This window comes from Suillus discolor (genome assembly GCF_016758755.1).
Source record: "Suillus discolor strain FC423 chromosome Unknown F5147scaffold_24, whole genome shotgun sequence".
NCBI classification, from domain to species: Eukaryota; Fungi; Basidiomycota; class Agaricomycetes; order Boletales; family Suillaceae; genus Suillus; species Suillus discolor.
Genome location: NW_024541271.1, coordinates 300,348 through 319,468, shown reverse-complemented (window position 1 = coordinate 319,468; position 19,121 = coordinate 300,348). Strand labels below are relative to the sequence as shown.

General features: G+C 48.0%; 7 protein-coding genes across 7 annotated transcripts; 4 read left to right on the top strand and 3 right to left on the bottom strand.

Moving 5' to 3' along the window:
* Positions 1–1,216: 1,216 nt before the first annotated feature.
* On the bottom strand, positions 1,217–2,469 carry F5147DRAFT_692737 (uncharacterized protein). The gene is made up of 4 exons (XM_041437205.1): positions 2,420–2,469; positions 2,300–2,365; positions 2,048–2,242; positions 1,217–1,976 (listed from the first exon to the last, which is right to left on the bottom strand). Exons 3-4 carry the CDS (start codon positions 2,117–2,119, stop codon positions 1,392–1,394), a joined length of 657 nt encoding a protein of 218 aa, XP_041293400.1. The 5' UTR covers positions 2,120–2,242; positions 2,300–2,365; positions 2,420–2,469; the 3' UTR covers positions 1,217–1,391.
* Positions 2,470–3,367: 898 nt separating this feature from the next.
* On the top strand, positions 3,368–5,201 carry F5147DRAFT_612074 (uncharacterized protein). The gene is made up of 6 exons (XM_041432451.1): positions 3,368–3,863; positions 3,916–4,014; positions 4,078–4,090; positions 4,148–4,357; positions 4,410–4,463; positions 4,520–5,201. The coding sequence occupies exons 1-6, from the start codon at positions 3,697–3,699 to the stop codon at positions 4,781–4,783; spliced, it is 807 nt and encodes a 268-aa protein (XP_041293399.1). The 5' UTR covers positions 3,368–3,696; the 3' UTR covers positions 4,784–5,201.
* Positions 5,202–5,256: 55 nt separating this feature from the next.
* Positions 5,257–6,494, top strand: F5147DRAFT_760723 (uncharacterized protein; the record flags this gene model as incomplete). The annotated part of the gene is made up of 6 exons (XM_041440492.1): positions 5,257–5,695; positions 5,746–5,925; positions 5,987–6,072; positions 6,103–6,185; positions 6,278–6,355; positions 6,410–6,494. 6 exons carry the CDS (start codon positions 5,257–5,259, stop codon positions 6,492–6,494), a joined length of 951 nt encoding a protein of 316 aa, XP_041293398.1.
* F5147DRAFT_798447 (uncharacterized protein) lies at positions 6,465–10,446 on the bottom strand (the record flags this gene model as incomplete). The annotated part of the gene is made up of 14 exons (XM_041443227.1): positions 6,465–7,040; positions 7,099–7,185; positions 7,220–7,502; positions 7,555–7,579; positions 7,633–8,237; positions 8,289–8,490; positions 8,526–8,616; positions 8,673–9,034; positions 9,082–9,147; positions 9,198–9,602; positions 9,662–9,915; positions 9,968–10,038; positions 10,090–10,314; positions 10,386–10,446. 14 exons carry the CDS (start codon positions 10,444–10,446, stop codon positions 6,685–6,687), a joined length of 3,093 nt encoding a protein of 1,030 aa, XP_041293397.1. The 3' UTR covers positions 6,465–6,684.
* Positions 10,447–10,686: 240 nt separating this feature from the next.
* On the bottom strand, positions 10,687–11,645 carry F5147DRAFT_692717 (Lactonase, 7-bladed beta-propeller-domain-containing protein). Its single transcript, XM_041437204.1, has 2 exons — positions 11,325–11,645; positions 10,687–11,276 (listed from the first exon to the last, which is right to left on the bottom strand). The coding sequence occupies exons 1-2, from the start codon at positions 11,545–11,547 to the stop codon at positions 10,807–10,809; spliced, it is 693 nt and encodes a 230-aa protein (XP_041293396.1). The 5' UTR covers positions 11,548–11,645; the 3' UTR covers positions 10,687–10,806.
* Positions 11,646–14,615: 2,970 nt separating this feature from the next.
* On the top strand, positions 14,616–15,860 carry F5147DRAFT_575984 (uncharacterized protein; the record flags this gene model as incomplete). Its single annotated transcript, XM_041431296.1, has 5 exons — positions 14,616–14,670; positions 14,719–14,801; positions 14,853–15,338; positions 15,363–15,749; positions 15,807–15,860. Coding segments are annotated over 5 exons (1,065 nt in total), but the record flags the coding sequence as incomplete, so codon positions are not given.
* A 546-nt stretch (positions 15,861–16,406) lies between these two features.
* Positions 16,407–17,359, top strand: F5147DRAFT_635330 (uncharacterized protein; the record flags this gene model as incomplete). The annotated part of the gene is made up of 3 exons (XM_041432888.1): positions 16,407–16,792; positions 16,851–17,022; positions 17,060–17,359. The coding sequence occupies exons 1-3, from the start codon at positions 16,743–16,745 to the stop codon at positions 17,357–17,359; spliced, it is 522 nt and encodes a 173-aa protein (XP_041293394.1). The 5' UTR covers positions 16,407–16,742.
* Between the last annotated feature and the right edge of the window lie 1,762 nt (positions 17,360–19,121).

Here is a 19,121-nt window from a genome sequence, read left to right as displayed (position 1 = left end):
ATCCCCTCTTTACAGACACGTTGGGCTGAAGGTAGCTCACGTTATCAGAGAGCATCTGGTGAACATCACAGATGATGTTGGCGATGAACTCCTCCCAGCCTTGCGTTCTGCAACCTTTCAAAATATCCAGAGCGATACCATCACGCCAGGTGACACATCACCAGATCGATTCATCTATCTAAAGCGCGATCTTCATTATTTGGAAGTACTTTTCGCCCTTGCAAATAGCGAGTATTGGCTCTTGCAGCTCCGCCAAGACAGCTGCAACCATATGCAGCGGTGTATTTCCATAGCCAAAACTATTCATCCACTGTCTCATAATGAAGACTATACGGAACTCTCATTACGACTGGTCCTGATATTTGCCCGCATTGCTTGCGTTGACAATTATTTCTGGCCAGAGTGGAACGCCTGGTTTGAAGCGCGCCCGGACAACCAGGTGCTGCTCGTCGAACAAGCTTGGGAGCCACAAATGCTCAGCGAGTGTCCTGACGTCATCCCTCTTCTCATCGCGTTCACGAACAAGATACTGTCGAGTCTTAGAGGTGTGAGCAAAGAAGGCTTGGCGATGCTTCCTAAGGACACAATGATTGCGGCCTTGGATGGCATTTCGAAACAGGTGCAGATGGTGGTGGACGCTCGTATGAATGTAGACGAAACGCAGAATACTTCGGAGGTCCTCGGTACGGAGGTGGCAGACGCTCATATGAATGCAGACGAGATGCAGAATGCTTCGGAGGTCCTCGGTACGGAGGTGGTAGATGCTCACATGAATGCAGATGAAAGGCAGAAAGTTTTGGAGGTACTCCTCAAGGAGGTGGTAAATTCAAGGGACGAGTTGTTGAGGCATTTCGGTGCGTAGTCGTTGATATTGAACAAGCGCTGGCATAGGATCTTGTAAATGACTAATTGTACATAAGCTACTGAGATAACACTCTTGACGTCAAAAGCTCTTCAGCCGTGTCGATGATTTCCACTCCCGCCTTGTCCATTCTAGACCGTTATCAGACACACTCCTGACCGCGTCCCTGATCACAAATGTCCTGAACCCGTATTTCTTTACATCGAGTGCAGTAGACTTGACGCAATAATCTCCCGCTATGCCGACCACGAAAACATTTGATATCTCTTTGTTCCTCGGCTTGTCCTGCATGAACGTGCATAAACTCCCACTTTTGATCACGCAACACTCACTACCATGGTGAACACGAAAGTAGATACATTAAAATAGATGACAACCAAGTTACTATAAAATACGTGTGAATAAAAGTGTACAGACATTCCCCAGATATTGTAAGTAGTTAGTGTAATACGGAATCATTGTACGCAATACAGAGCTACAGCAAAAACCATTCATAACCATCTGACCCCACTCTATGCAAAGACCAAGCTCAAGCGTCACCCCTCACACCAGCAGCAGGAAAGACACTCCCGACGATCTCCTTAAATGCCCGATCATCTTCGTACTTTTCCCTTGTCTCCTTAACCATCACCAGCAACAGAGGTCTCTCCGTCCTGTGCGCCTTCATATCATCCACATCGCTATCAAAAGCTAAGGATGGGCTGAGACAGTTGAGCGCTCTGAGCACCAGGCTCGTGAAGCGTGAAGGAGGGGTGGATCGCGGTGACACAGATGACGAAGAAGATTGAGAGGGAGAGTAGGTGTTTGTGGAAGACGGCGAGCGCGAGAACATCCGCCTAAACACCATCTGTGGGCGAGATAGCATACGAGGGCCACCACGGGGATTGGAATCAGGGCGGATGATGGTACGCGTGACAACGATGTCGACGGGGTCATATACGTCGTCAGGCGTAGAGGAAGTGGCGCGTGTAGTGCATGTGTCCGTAGGGGATGGGCACGACCCCTCGTGGTCCGGCCGTACATCACTCGCGTTCGTTTTCTCGCTCTTGACGCAAGGGCCCTGCCTCATTGGCGTTGAATCTGAAGTGCGGGTTTTGAAACGCGAGGCAAGTCTCTGAAGAATGAAACAGAGACGAGGAATAATGTTAAGAAACGCAGGGCAATGAAACCAAAGGAAATACTAACCATATTAGTGCGTCCATGGGGGTCGAAACGTTGTGCGTCCATGGCGTTGTAACGTGCGTGACCCATTTCCATGTTTATATCGTAAGAGGATACAAGTCCTGGAACTATCTGATACAAGCTAAGATTTTAGAATGCGAATGAGGGAAGCGAGCGATGACCTTCTCATGTTCGGGAAAGAGGTATTTAAGCAAATACCTAGTGTACAAGCAATTGTGGACGATAAAGCGTGGAAGCAAAGCAGGCGCCACTCACTATGCCACTAAAGTTTTTGTTCGTTTGCTTGGACGACTATTTTCGTGCTGTGGAGCCCACCCACAGCTCTCGAAGTATTTAATCCTTGGGTTTAAAAGTGCGAGTCTCAACAAAACGTGCCTTCCAACCAAGAGCTACGCGTTAAGACTTAGCATTGAAAGATATGACTCAACAGGTCTGTGAGCACGCTCTTTTATTGTACGGTCGTTGTGCTGACGTGATATTCGTAGAGCACAATCGATGTACGAGCTCCGAAACGGCCGTCGTACGCGCAACTCGATGGGACAGAACCTGAGTTTGAGATTCGGAAAGCGAGGAGGGTAGCGGTGTCAAGGGAGCAGGCGCGGTTGATTGTGGTGAGTGTTAGGGATGCTATAGTATTGTCGTGACGCGGTGCTCAATGTCATTGTGATGTGATGCAGGTGGCACCTACTAGAAAGGCAACAGGTGATGGTCATCATGGTCAGGCGTGTCAGGATGCTGGCACAAAGAGATAACTTGCTCACCTGAGTAACTTATGATTGCAAGGCGTCAATAACCGAAGAGTTCGACGATGCTCGTTATTGGGGTTTGATAGCCACTAGTATTTGTAGCATTAGCGTTATGTAGTGAATGTACATTTTAGATGATGACTTACACTTTCGCCCTTCAAGACATGCCTGTCCCAGGTGATGGACTTGAAAGCCTCGGGTTTGCAGACATCTCTATTGATCCTTCTCAATGTAGATGAGAAATATCACGTGGGATGTCTGAAACGCGCTGCATAGAAAAGCAGTCTAGTGCAGAGCAGAGCGTAACGTCGGATGAGATATATTATATCCTTCAAATATGCTGATCTAGCTACTAATGGGTCCTGCAGGAGCTCTGTCTGGAAAACATGTGCGAGTATCAATTTCGGAACCGTATAAACAAGCATCAACAACACCACCTTGTTCTAACCAATTCCGAAATTCACCCATCCAAGGTGTACCATGACGATACTCTCAATTGTAGGGCACACAGGCGACGTAAAGCGCACATCCCCTGATCTCAGCACTGCCTTTTAACCCTCGTCGTAGTGATGCGGATCGGTCTATCACCTCTTATTAGTAGAGTTATTGGGAGCACGTGATCCATTTGTAAGTTCTGACATATCTAGCACTGCCATGGCTGACTTAATGCGATCACGGACTCGACACCGTCGGTTCTATGCGTTCATCCATGTCTTCGTATCGTCCGATCCCCAACTTGCGTCCTTATGAGATAGCATTGTAAGCCAAGCAGTCAGCATCATCCGTTATCAGCGCTTCGACCTCATATGTGTGAAAACTGGCCTCGATATTTGCGACCATGTAACTAGTATAAATACAGCCTTACAGGGTCAGTCTTGCTGTCTTCATCCAGCTAATTTACCAACGATGTACATCCCTCCATTCGATACCACCTCCTACTCCACCACCACCCAATCACCCAATCCATCCTGGACATATGGCCAGAGAGTCGACGCCACTCCTGCCGGAAAAGACTGGCTTGCAGGCGAATCCGCAGGGTGGAAAGTCTACAGCACAGCAGAAATGGACAACATGTACGTACTCCTCCACATGTTTGTCAGCCGTGATCGTGACCGTGATCGACAGCAATCTCAACAAGCTCTTGAATTCAGGCATTCTACCACGTCCCATGTCACTCGTATCCACGATCAGCGAGGATGGGGTGGAGAACCTGGCACCCTTCAGGTAAGACACGCTCCCATAATCTAACATATTCTGCATGCTTACTACCTGGGTTGCATCTACCAGTTGGTTCAACACAGTGAGCAATGCGACAAACAACGCGTCCCTTTAATGGTCTAATAACTTCGTCCCATAGGTCACGAACTACCCGCCCGTCATCTCATTCGCGATCAACCACAATGCTACGGGCAGCCTCAAAGACACGACCGCGAACCTGAAGAACGGCCAAGGATTCGCCGTGAACATCATCAGCGAGGCATTCGTCGAGAATGCAAATGCGACTGCCGTAGACGCTCCTCCCGACTTCGACGAGTGGGCTCTCAGCGGTCTGACAAAGGAGAAATGCGTACGCGTGCACCTTCATCATATGATATGTGGACTAACAATCACGCGTTCAGGTGCAAATAAGAGCCTCGCGCGTCAAGGAAAGCGCTTTTAGCATGGAATGCGAGGTAAATTCATTTCACACAGAGCCTGCTTGTTCGCTGACATCCTCGCCTCTCAATAGCTCTACAAATCGATAGATATCACCCACCCAGTCACAGGCAAGCACAACAGCACGCTCATCCTCGCGAGCGTCAAGTACTTCCATGTGCGCAAAGACATGCTCACAGGCAGAGGTGCCGTCGACCTCACAAAGTTCAAGCCAGTCGCGCGTGTGGGCGATATTTCATATGCCCGGGTCGGAGATACATACAGGATCCCTGTGCCTTCATGGGCGCAGGAGGAGGCGAAGATACAGGAAGCGTTGAAGACTCTCGCATCACCATGAAATAGAACGAGGGTGGCTTACCATTTCTGGGCAACACATACCATAGACCATATAGATATCAGCATCCAGGCGGGATCAAGTCCGTCGCTATTTCTTATCCTTAAGATAGACCTTTATAATTGACTAGCAAGCAGTACTTTTTACATTATAATGATCATGGATTTTCAAACCTGGTATCCTTTACAACTATCAGGATCAACGACAATCACTGAACACGCGCGCAGTTACATGCGCTACAAGCCAACTTGGTAATCTCATTGTATCCATTGCAAGATTATACAGCGCTCTGACTGGAATCGGCATGGATCATTTACATGGACTCGCCGTCGGTCGGCTGCCGGCCCTCGAGGCCTATGCATTCTGTGTTCATGGAGTTACGAAGGCGTCTCAACACAGCATGACGCAGAAACGGATAGAGCCGAGAGAATAGTATGACGGCCCAGCGGCAGCCCCTATTTTGTCGAACAACCACAATGGCCACCATAGCCTTCAATGACAGCTCCGATACACCTCCCTCGTATGATGTGTCTGTATCAAAAGATTCCAGTCAATCTAAACAATCGGTATTTTCATCCCTACAATCCAAGCACAAAGCTTCTGTTCTATCTCTCATCCATCAAATTGTCTCTTCTCCTGGTTTCGGTGTTGCCTCTGTCGCCCCGATTATCAAATCCTGCGCTGCTGCTCTCCCAGCAGCAAAGTTCTCAAAGCTGCTCCAAAAACGCAATATCGAGAACCACACGGCGCTGTATTGGGCGATTGTAAACAACCGGCGAGAAGCCCTTCTGGAGTTTGTTAAATTCATTCCAAAATTCTCACGTGCTTGTTCTGCCGACTTGCGTCTTGCATGTATGGCAGTGAACGACCATGATTCATTTATGCTACTGCATTTGGGAGACAATGAGGTTGATTGTACGTGCAGATACATCATGTCCTAAAAGTAACTCAGTGCGTACTATTAGCCAAGGATAGGTCTTCGAGACGCATGTTGGGTTGTCCGCGAGATGACATTCAAGTCCATGACGGGGATACCCTGAGCGCGCGCAGTAACGAAAACAACTTCTTTGTTCATTTTGTCTTCAGGATGTTCCAGAAGCGTCTGCGTACTGCACGGAAATTGGAAGTAGAATTTGTTGCCCAGGGTATGTCGTACAAGATTTTGGTTTGTTCCTCGCACTGATACCAACACCTGATTCTCTCAAGGACGTATATGGGTGTTATGCTTTAGTATGGATGTGCTGACAGGGGATTGGTTTGTTGAGTTTGGTATTTCTCGAGATAGCCCGTCAGTGCGCCCAAATGCTGTACTTGAAATTCAGGCCAACAAACTGTCACCTGGCTCTGATACCATGCAACCTCTACGCCTTGATATGCGTACATCACACATTCTTGCACCTGGGGGGTAGGTCTATCATTCCCACTCATTTGAAGGCATACTAAAGTTTACCATTATTCATACATGGCTACTCTTTACTTGCTCTGGCTAATACACAGAGTATATAAATATTACATGGATGGGGCCGACACCAGACTCACAGTTTGCTGGCGATTGAGTGATTGGCCAATGCACGCGTAAGTATTCTTCCTTAATCCAACCTCGGGCTAACTTGGACTACTTTGCTTTAGCAATACTGCTTATGTGGACTGCAATGGCACCCTAACTGCAAAGCTTATGATGACAATAAAGCCACGCTACCCTTACCGAGGCTGATGCTGATAGTAGGGATACCCTCCAATAGATTGCAAGGTGTTCTAGGAAAGTCAATACACATGGTGTGCGCACATTTATTAAATAACGCTAATAAGTACATCAATATGGACGCTAATAAGAATGTTTTGTGAAATGATGCTGTCCTATATAATGGGAATCCATATTTTTGAGCACCTGGATCGAAACTACATCATTGACATGGAAACAGTGAAGAATTTACCTTGCGTGGGCTGTATGATACGTTTACATTCTTCATGTCAACTACTGGCTTTCCATGATCAAGGCCAGACTGCAGATATGACTGAGTGGTGCTTGCCATTTTATGCTCAGCTTCCTTTGCGTTTGCGTGATGTTCCGCATCCTTGGACATGATTTCATCTTTGACACCTGTCAGGATAGTTTCGCCCGTCACTAGAGCTATGTGTGAAATACACTCAGGAACAGGGTCCTGGATCCTAAGACCCATGATAATGCGTGGACTGCGAGACTCATGCAGTGACCGAAGGACATTCAGCAAGATTGGGGGAGTATTAACATCAAGGCCGGCTGGATAAAGTACAGCCATTATACTTCACGCTCGTCATATTTAAGTTCAATCACTCACTTAAAGATTCGTCAAGTACGAGGAGCTCTGGTTCAGACAAAATAGCCTTCACAATGCGTGCTCGACGCCTCTGGTCATTTGATAAAGCTATTAAAAGGTAGATCCAACAGGGAGGAAAGACCTAGTCTCGAAGTTAGGTCCTCAAAGATGCCCTTCTTCACTTCGTCCTGCGCAATTTCAACGGGAGTCTTCACCTTTCCACCTTTCGGCTGGATATTCAGGAAGTCGTACTCCCCAAACATACTTTCTCGAAGGGTGATACGGTCTTCTCTGACTGCGCCGTATCGAGAAGTGTAGTCGTAGAAGGCACCACCTGCTGCACGGGGCCGATGCGCGAATGACACAAAGGCCACACAGTTGTGTGTGTCGCGTGGGATGAAGATGATGAGAATAATACCATTCAGCTAGCGATGCATGTTCATACTGAATGGTGCAAGGGGAAGGACAATGAATAACGCCAGCATCGAGACCGCTGCATAAACTGCACGGCACGTCAGCTCACTAGATCAATACAACACGAAATCCGTCAAGTACTCACCACCAGAAGGACTGGCTCCATCTATGCGCGTCTGATTCATCGCAAGGAGCAAAATGACCGCGATATGAGACATTAGGATAACGGGCAGCGGAACAACAACTAAAAGCTGGGCAATCCACCAGCCAATAGTGCTCTGCTCTTCACCTGATGGCGTGGGTTGGCCATGCTGAGCGATGAGAGGTGTAATCTCTGTCGGCTCAGTTTCCTCAATGATGCCCACGCGCTGGTCGCCGTTCTCGGCAGTGTCCACGGCATCGTAGTGCACACCTCGCACCTGACGCCTTTGCCTTCCAATTTCTTCCTCGTCTTCATATCCCCGAGCACCGGCCATGCCTTCCACACACGCAAGTATGGTGCCAAGGAGAACCACCGCGTTCCAGGCAGTTATGAAATATGTTCCCCCAAGTGCGACGGCTGATGTTGTGTATACGAGCGGTACCCATGTGAGAACATACTGATGGAGAAGGATAGACAGCTTTTGCTGTTCTGGAGCAGGGACGACGCCATGCTTCGTCGGTGGGAAGGTGAGAGCGAGAACTGTTGTGAGATAAGCCAGCGATAATGTAGACACAAGCACAAGCCAAGGGTGAGTATGAATGACCTGACAATCGATAAGCAAGTGATTGCGGAGAACGAGGGACTAAACGCTCACGAATGGATTCAGCTTCGCATATCCTACCACTAAAAGTATCTGAAAGCCAACACCGAGCAACAAAGCAATCCAGAATTTGGACCAGACCCAAAAGCCTTTGAGGAAATGTGTTATTTTCGCTGATGCCCGCACCACAAAGCTCTCGCGGTGTGTATCACCATTTGCAGTGCGATAGTATCCAGAACGAATACGAGACGTGACCCTGATCATCTGATGATATGCTCGAAGTAGACCAACATCAGGAGAATGACGGGCCCGACGGTAAGGAGGATGATGTTCACGATCTGCAAAGTTTGGAATGTCAACACGATCATAACGGCACCAAAGACTGATGAGAGAAGAGTTATAGATGTGGCCAGAGGAAATAGCAAGGGAAGAACTCACGGTCGAAATGCACTGGCTCACTTCCTTGTTCAATGGACTCTGTCCTCGTTTTGCCCTTGATATCGTTTGCAAGCACGAGACTCGAGGACAGCGTTCCCTCCATCATTGCCCATAACGCGTTTTTGCTCTTGTCACCGGACATACCAGGGATAGAGTCGTACTTTGTATGATACCTGCTCCTCCCACAGTAGGAAGCAAAATCTAGCCCCTTGAGTCCGGCTTGCTCATAAACCGAGTAGTCTGTACCACTGCGGATAACACCACGCGAAAACGCATCGCTGGTGATGATGTTTGCGTGGGGACGAGAAGTGCTCCAGGACGCCAGAGGAGCGCGAGAAGTCGCTCGGAAAAGTAGTGGCCGTCTTCAGGATTTCAGTCAGTAAAGTAATACGGTACAGTTTGATTAAACCGTTCACCCTCCTGCCGCAGCACGCTCAAGGTATCAGTGTTATTGACCCACGGATGCTCTATGAAACTGGCAGTAAGATGAGTGAGTGCAAAGCAAAAGGCAAAATTACAGCGTACACGTGCGTTTCATTCAAGCCGTCCTCTTCGCCGTTATTGATGTTGAACACCACCGTCCGGCTGGGACTGTTCTCCGCAAAGTACTTCACCATGCTCAACAGCGTCACCACGCCCATACCATCATCTGTCGCTCCAGGAGCGGTACTGACAGAGTCCCAGTGTGCACTGAGCAAAAGCCCGCCCGACTCTTGATACTCCTCGTCACTCCCCTCGACCTCGAGCAATACATTGTCAGACTCGTAATATGCTGCGTAAGGGTTCGTGGAGAGGAGTCCTGAAGCCCAAGACGCATTTGAAGAAAGGTCGAAATCCACGGAGACATGGTCGGAGGAAGAAGCGATGTCCTTCACGCGGTTCAAGATGTAGGAACGAACTAAAACAGAAAGGATGCGGACGAGCGGCCGCCTGCAAAAGAGCTAAAGTGAATTATTGCTGATGCTACTTGGAAGTTGGGACAAGATGACAAGATGCCGAGACGCAAAGCAGGAGTCGGAGGATATGAAAGAGACCAGAAGTGAAGTACTACGACCAGTAGAGTAGCGACTCCCACGTATATCGTAATTGCTAACTCCCAAGCGAGGACCTCTGGTGATGAATACCAGAGTACTAGTCCGGTATAGAAACTAACGAGGAGGAGTGCAGAAGCGAGCCAACAATGTACGTATGTAATGCACTGACACACAAAAAAAACAAGCAATTTGCCTGATCCCGAGAGAGTCTGCATCAATATTACGTAAATATTACCATAATAAGAATTTAAAATTGCGTACATGTAAACCATCAGGCCCCAAATGGAAAAGACGTCCGAGTTTATATTGGTTAATTAAGCCGGTGATCATACCTATATGGATTGAATTAAAAAAAATAAGTATACGAGCATATAGGCACGTACAAAAAGCAGCAAGATATAACCCAATAGATACAATTGCACGAGCTGGGAGTGCATCAGTCCAAAGTGCCACAGATGCAGGCCAATTTGCAGCCATTAGTGCAAAAATGGCCGCCATAATTGTAGCACCGCTGGCTGTATACACTGACCGTGTCCGAAGACGTTTCACCAGTTTCTCGAACGTGGGTCCATCGGTCCGGGCCGCGTCGAGTTCGTTCCACGACGTGCCTACCATATATAGGCAAACTGGCACAGCCACATATCAGAGATGAGTATTGCATAATATTTCACGTGCTTACCATTGGTGATGGGATTGATGAGACATATGGTGCTACGACGGAAATCGGATTGTGTCGACATGTCTCTTTGAGATTAAGATGCGGTAGGAGCACTCGTTGAAAAATCAGTTGTTTTCTCATTTCTTATATACTAGTAGCAGGCATACTTTATCAACAGAACACGATCTACACTTCTCGATCGAGCTTCTTCCTTAGTATCTCCGCGCATCATATCGCCGAGAATTCAGGACCACGCGTATGATGAAAGTTAGCATCTGGTTCTATTGTATACGAGACCCTAATAGCCGGTTCGATCAGACAGTACAAGCAAGTATACTACACAACTGGTATCCTCGACCTGGTGCGACGGACACCCATAAACGCTACACTCCAGCTGGCGAGCAGACGCATGTCCACCTGTTCACATCTTGACCTCTCGGTGTCACAAGAAGCCAGTGGGACGGCCTACAACGTCTTCACCGAGCTTCCCAATTTCTTGGAGTCCCTTGCCACCATCAATCCTCTCAAATACCTTCACTCCGCCACCTTCCACACCACCTACAACCAGATACTTATCTTCGTCACCTCCAAACACCATTCCCCGGACATGAATTAGCCCCGTACACACCTCGTTCACAAGCTCTGGCTGTCCCTCTCTGGCGGCAAGGAAGAATATTGCAATCGTGTCACCCTCTGAATGAAGGTCGTTTCTGTTCGATGTGTAGATGAATGTTTCAGGGAAGGATTCATTGGGTTCGGGTAGCAGAATTTCCACTGCCAACATGGTATCCGGTATCGGTAATGCAGAAAGTGTGAACAGAGAAGTAAGACGAGTAGGGGGCACCGGAAGCGGCGGGAAGGTATGTACAGCAAGCTTTGAGGTGAGCTCCAGTAGCGTGCAAAGGGTATTTCCTGTTATGATAATCAACAAGGTTTCAAGAGTAGAGGTTAGTGACACACCTCGAGCTGCGATATGTCGTGGGCTACCCCCTGCTTCAAAGTCAATGTGATCGTGAATGGACCACTTGCCATCATTCCATTTGGTGAGTCTCCAGACCTTGTCTGTACCTAAATCCGGGACAAGGAGCTCTTTCTCCGTTTGGTTCAGTGGATTGAGGATGATTTGATGGGGGTGGGATGAAGATTGACGAGCTTTGTTCCGACCTACATGCTCAAACGACATCGAAAGCGTCCACGGGTCAGTGGTGAGAGTATGTAAGGGGCGGATGTTGATATCAGAAGGCTCACGATTGTGCCCGAGGAGTACTAGATGCAGACGCGTCAAGTGAATTGAGAGGATGACTTCGGGACCTAGACATTGTAGAGAGCATCTTGAGTTCTGCCACATTCTGTCTGACAGTGCTAGTTCTGCCACATTCTGTCTGACAGTGCTAGTTCTGCCTACTACATTAGCACTGCGGGTACGGTCTTCCGTACCTGGGGTAGCATTATCTTATTGTCATCGTAAGCCCTGCAGTTAGGGTGCCATGACAGTCCACATAAGGAGTATTGCTAGAGAAAAACAGTCCAGATCAGCATGAGGAGACTCGCAAATCACGACAATGTAAATGAATGGCACTACAAGAGGGAAAGGTTGAGGAAGAACACTTACTCGTGCATCAGCCATTCATTCAATCGCCAGCTAACTCTGTCTATGACGTCCAAAGACAGGAGACGGTAGTAAAATGGTCTGTATTAGCCGGAGCAAGGAAGTAAAGAGTAGCCATATAAGAATGATAGTAAACTTCAGTGTGCGTTGACTTCAGACGAGTGGGATCAATAGACCTACTCAGCTACAAGCTTGCACAATTCACCCGAATAAAAGCATAGAGGTTTCAGGGTATCCGAGCCAGGTAGCGGTTTGTGGGCCTCAATCTCAAATATGGCATCTTGATGATACACTGGCGAGCTATCTTTGGAAAGACGATACTCGAAAGACCAGTATTCTTTCCGTGTCATATCAAAGCGCAACACCCAAATACGTCCTTCAGGATATAGGGTGTTCGCATCAGCATGGAGAACAAGCCAAAGTCATGGTCCACATACCCTGCGCAACAAATTCCACTTCAAATCTCCGTGCAATACGCAAACGTTTCTGGAACATCCTGCAGACGATATGAACATAGAAATGATTTTTGCTGCGGTCCGCAGTGTCCCATTCATAGACTTGGATATCATCTTGTGGACAACCCAGCATGCGTCTCGAAGACTTATCCTTGGCTGATGATATGCAATGAGTCAAATGACACACTCTCAGGACATTGTGTACCTGCACTTACGATCAAAATTGTCCGCCAAATTCAGTCGCATAAACGAATCGTGGTCGCTCGCTGTCACGCACGCAAGACGCAGGTCGGCAGAGCAAGCATGTGAGAATTTGGGAATGAATTTAACCAACTCCAAAAGGGCTTCTCGCCGGTGGTTTACAATCGCCCAATACAGCGCCGTGTGGCTCTCGATATTGCGTTTTTGAAGCAGGTTGGAGAACTCTGCTGTTGGGAGAGCAGCGGCACAGGATTTGATAATCGACAAAACAGAGGAAACGTCGAGATCAGGAGAGGAGACGATTTCATGGATGCGAGATAGAACTAGAGCTTGGCGGCATTTTTGCTTGGATTGTAGGAATGAAAATACTGATCGTTTACACCTAGTGGAATCTGTTGATACGGATGTATTAATCGCATCATACGAGGGAGGTGTGTCGGAGACTGTGAATGCACTGTTATCGAGGGCCACGGTAGCCATCGTGGAGGGCAAAAGGAGAGTAAGGTTGAAAATAGGGGCTTGCCAGGCATTAATATTCGCACGAGGGCTTACCAGTGCGCTTATTGCGCCCACTTACCAGCGAGCCACGGTCAAAGACATCCAAAGTGTCGAGGAGGGAATCATCGATGATCACTGGCCCTTATATTGCAAAATGTCTTACAGTGGGATGAGCGACGATCCTGAGTCCTAACTATAATATTCCACATGAAAGTTTTCACAAAGCGAGAATCTCCTATAGTTGGATAGTCTTTGTGTGATATCTGCTGATTCAGCGGTGAAGTTGTTGCCGTCTCATTCTTAATGGTAGTACCTTCAGCAGCGAATGCATGAGTTCGAGCCGTGATAGCTATAGTGTTGGAAAAACCACGCACCTGCGAGCTACCTACTCCGAGTTGTACAGTCCCAGACTGCACTAGTATCCTGTAGACGGATAACATACTGACTTCCTGTCAATGGATGGACAGTGTCATTGTTGAGCAGGACTCAAATGAAACGAAGAAACTTAGCAACTGTGAACGTGATTAGCGGGACTCGAGGTTGACAGAGAATGATTACTCTCACCAGACCGGGCATCGGCATCTGCGCAGACGACAATAGTTGCACCAACAGCATGGATAGTATAATTGTTCAGACATGTCACATGGCAGAAACGTTCGTTCTCTTCAACACATGTTGTGCCTTACCTGAAGAAATGGATATAAGATAAGAATAATTTGACGATTATGCTTACTTTTGTGGCAGTGATGTTGGAGATCCTGGTGACCAGCCCACGCGTGCAGCATTCAATGTTAGGCGGTGGCGAAATTGTCATTGAGCATGGCCGTTCGAAGCATCGAGCGGAGTTTAAACACCGCTCGGAGTCCCTTCTATCCAGGCCGAGCGGTGACAGCGCTTCTAGAGTCACCAATGAAAACATACCTTTGAATTAGCGTCATTTGCATCATTACCGACCTGCTTCCAGGTTAACGTTGATGTATCACACTCCTGTATTCAAGGCGATAGCACGTCAACAGAAGGTGGGTGTCCACGCGAGTACCCCAACACATTCCTTGGTGTCCGAATTGAGTTTGCTATTTGCCATGATGGCAAGAAGTTTGCCGGAACACAGTTGACCCAAGTACTGGACTTCCTTGCATCTGCCATGTTGCAGCGACCATCATTAATATTACTTGGACGAGATACTCCCCACTTTTTCCATGCCAGATGATGATCTCTCCCTTATCGCCACCGCTTGCTATCAATTGCCCACCTCGTGATACCGCACTTTAGGGCGATTCCCCTCCATCTTCTTCAATGTCTTCAAGTCCCACAGATGAAGCGTCCTGTCGTATGAGCCGGTGATCATTCGTTGTCCTTCAGGGGACATTACGACTGAGGTTATGGCACTTTCATGGTCTTCACTAAACTTTCGATTAGGAACGAGATCCGACATTTTACTGATGCCGTGTCGAACGTCGAGGTGGACTTCGCGGAGGGATTGTGGACACTGCCAAGTTGCTCATCGACTTCAAGTTGAATTATCCTAATGTGCATACTATCGGTAATAAATTCCGTCGTCAGTGATTTTCAAACACCTGAGATACTCTAGGCGACGCTGGATACATTATGTTCGGACCTGTGGCTCGGGAAGTGCTTGCCTTCGGAACTATTTCTTTCGCTGTGCTTGGTTCTGTGCGTCATTGAGTTAACTGGAATATGTCACAATTGAATTATCCCAAACAGGCCTCTGGACTACTTTCCAGCCGGCAGGCACTGTCAACGCTTTCGAATCAGGGCATGTGTGGTATGTATCTGGTTATCATCACTGGCGCCGTTGATTTCTTAATTTCGCTACCGCGGACATTGGATCGTTTGGCTTGGATGGATCTTCTTAGTGCAGCAGTCATTGCCATAGCTGGTTTCATTGCAATGATTGGAGCAGGGCTGAACCTAGTTCCCGGACGGTCTTTGACGGTAACAACCTCCAGTAACTTTTTCGATGCTTTAACCCGAGGACGCTATGAAGGTCAGAACGCTCCTGTACTCGATATTGTGACTGAAGGCCATTTTCAGTTTCTACAGGGCTTCGCTACAGTATTCTATGTTGTTTTCAGCGTAGTCATGTATGTCTACATTGGAAACACAGTCCAGTCCCCGGTCCTCTTTTCTCTTCCTCCGGTATGGGCAAAGGCAGCGTTTGCCATTGCTCTCCCAAATTTCCTGTTGTCAGTGATGCTTTGCTGTTTGGTCTAGTCCTCACTAATTCTTTATTCCGGGTTATACACTCATACAGCTACAAAGCTTGTGTTTGTTCGCATATTTCGTCATTCAGAGCACATCTATTCGCATACCTTACTCGGGTGGACGGTTTGGACTCTGCTGTGTTTTGCAAGCTCAGCTATGGCTGCAATTCTCGCCATCGCAGTTCCGATATTTTCCTACCTAATCAGCAACACGGCAGCCCTCTTTGCCGCATGGTACACGTATGGTTTGGCTGGATTCTTCTGGTTGCATGACGCATATCATCTCGAGGGTGGCATGGACGGGCTCAAACGACGACCAATCGGGACAACACTCGCAGTGTTGACTATTATTTCCGGCACTTTCATCTATGTCGCTGGGACTTATGTGTCGATAAAGGTCAGTGTTCGTGTCTTCGCATCTGACACTCGTCTCACTGTCAGTGGTTGATGATAGCTCATCGCTGAAGCCTACGCCAATGGCCAAGTTGGGAGACCGTTCGTTTGCTAGAGGAGGTTTCGTTGTGGCGTAATGTGTAGTCCGTGCCGAGTCCTTTAAATTTAACTTTTAGAGCTTTTCCTAGGACACGACCAGCTTGCATCATCAATCATGATAGTTCATGATACATGCTCGATGCGTTCCAAATGCGCTAGTTGCCGAACTGATCTGGGACATTCATATCAGTGATTTTAGCTTCATAATGATAGGTGGCTGTGGACACGGTGTTCGACTCAGACTGGGAAGAATGTCTTTGACGGTGGCTCGCTGGTAAGGTAGTAGGCGCAATAAGCGCACTGGTAAACTCTATTATGTAAAAGCGTCAACCGTCTCCCCAGTCTTTGTAATTTTCAAATTTCTCCCCTTATATGATGCTCACTTTTTTTTGCGGTGAATTTCGTCGGATTTCCAAATTCTCACTCATTTTCGCCGGGGAATATGTTAGCTCAAAGTCCGGTGTTGTATTCGAGAGATTTTGGGACAGGCTTTGGAATTTCTCTATATTTAGCTGGAGGAAGATCGACGTGAGAATTCATCTCATGGTTTACGTGAATGATGCAATGACCGGCCTGACCCGGAGACGCTCGGGGATGCTAGGTACGGTACTACGGGTAGAGTACTCTATCGAGGATGCCGTTTACAAGCGAAGCACAGAACCTGCGACTGTCTTTGGCCTCCTTGAGGCCCTCTCATTGCATTCGAATGTGGTGACTAGGGGAGAGTCGAGACTACCTCAGGCCAACTCAGGCTGTGAGCGGCTCGCGATTAGTAAAGAAGCCTCGTTACGCAGCTCAAGCGCTCAAGTACTATGAGCTGTGGCCGCGTGGCCGCCTGCGGGCGTCAGCGCTTCAGCCTTGTTGGAGCCTTTCACCTCGTTGCCTGCAAGATTAAGGGATGTCAGTATCAGACGATCCAACGGTTCCCGCCCAAGGGCAACAAGAAAAGTATGTCTTTTGCCTTCCACAAGATCTATGAAGTATTGAACATGTGTTGTGACTACAGTTCCGAATTCTTGTTGCGCAAAATTCTCAATGTGCTAGAGCAGTCAACCATTGCTAAGAAACCGCTCCCGTCGGATGACTGGAATGGTTTTTGGGATGTATACGATCAGGAAGCAGAAGAGTTTGACAAATCATTCGTCGAGAAGTATCTCTCGGATTTGAGCAATAGTCTAGTTTTCCTATGCAATGAGTCTCTGTCTGTTGACCGAGCGTATCTTTCAGGCGGGTCTTTTTTCGGCCGTCAGTGCCACTTTCTTAGGGATAATGCTCGCAAACCTGAGCCCCGATCCCAGCGACACGACAAACGCCTTATTAATGATGATATACCATCAACTCAATAACACTGCATTCCCAGGGCAAGTCCCGAGCCTTCCCTCGGGGAATGGCCCCCCTTGGATTATCATCTGGACCCAGACCCTCTTGTATGCTAGTCTCTCAACCAGTCTTCTGGCTGCTCTTGGAGCTGTCTTGGGCCAGCAGTGGCTGAGGGACTACCGAGACAATACATGAGGACCTCGTGATTTTCGCCGCATCAGGCGGCAGCTCAAAGTCAACGGGCTCGAGACGTGGCACTTTGAAACTGTCCTTCGTGCTATACCTGCATTACTGCAGCTTTCTCTGCTGCTCTTCGGTACGGGTCTTGGGGGGTATCTGTGGGCACAACAGCACATTGTGGCTGCCGTTGTCGTTGGAACAACGTGCTTCGGTGTCTTTTTCTATATCGTGGCCTCCATCAGCAGCTACCTTTATGTTAGCTGCCCCTTTACAACACCAGCTTTTTCACTCGTATATCATAGCCTGAGCGCGGTTCGATTGTTCGTAGTGATCTACCTCAATCGTCCGTATAACTGGCTACTTTGCACCATCATTATGCAACTCAACAAGTGGAAAGGTGTGCGGGGTATCATCACTCGTCTATTGATACTTCCCATGTACCTGGTGTGTACTATTCCGCTCAATCTACTATGGTATATTCTTGCGGGGGCGTTATATTTCTTAACGCCTCCTGATGGCCAACCAGTTGTCGATGTATCACGCTCCGTGCTCTGGCTTTGTCAGACATCCCTCGATCCCGATGCCGTATTCACCGCTGCGAAAAGGATTCCTGATGTTACTTTCCCCACTGATGGTCTCGAATCATGGGCGGCTTGGGGAAAACTTTTCAGGCTAGTTCAGGACGGGCTCAAACATCCCTCTCCATCCCCTGCGGTATTCATATATGCGAAAGCATTGACTTCTCTGTATTTTACTGCCCGCACAAGCAAGAATCGGTTTTCACCCTTCCTTAGCCAAGTCAGCTTTGCAGATGTAGCAACACTCCGTGCAGATGTGGACTCCAGTCACGAAGCGACGTCCTTGTGCTTTGTGCTGACTGTGCTTCGGCAATGGTTTAACGTCGTTAGTGACTCATGGTTTCGTGGGATACCAGAAGGAGAGGATATCATCAACGCGCTTGGCCCAGCCATCAATCTCGATGACGTACCCAACGATACTCTTGAATGGTTCTTATATCCTCTATTACACGGCCTTTGCGGAGCGCCACTGCCATGGTTCAAGGAGGACAACCATCGTTGTCACTTGTTTTTGCAACCCCTGGCGATCTATATTATCCGCAGGCTGCTGCCTATCGATCGACCGCGTCCACTTCCTTCCCACAAAACCATTATGAAATGTCTTCAAATCATGATTGCGATCCTCGATTGGCAGTCGATCGATCTCGAGGCAATCAAAACTACAGATAATAGGTACTAGACCTGACCTCGATTTGTGATAAAGGCTGATCATCGAATGCGTGCAGTGACAACATTGAAACAATCTTCCCCCGTGTCCTTAATCTTCTGCTACGTACAGATATCACAGGCGCAATTCAAGCTGATCCCATCGATGTACAAGATCCCGAAGTGACGCGTTCCAGCGTGTCTTCGCGTGTCCGTCAATTCATTTTCTCAAAATCACCAAGGTCGCGCACTTTTTCAGCATATGAGGTCTCGCATCTCAGAGCCATACTGGAGCCTTTAGCACGCCTTGCCAGTGAAACAGAATTCAAACATCATTTCCAGAATAACGAGGTGGAAACATGGAGCACCAGTGTCTTCGAGGCCACCGTACCTCGAAATATTGAAGACGCATCTACCCCAGCACTCTGCCTTTATGTGTGCTGCTCCATTGATAACCTTTTCAATTCCGAGGTTATATACTCTGAAACGATCTGGAGTTCATGTCGGGCAAATGTGGACGCTTCCGTGCTGTTCAATTATCTTGATCAAGCCCA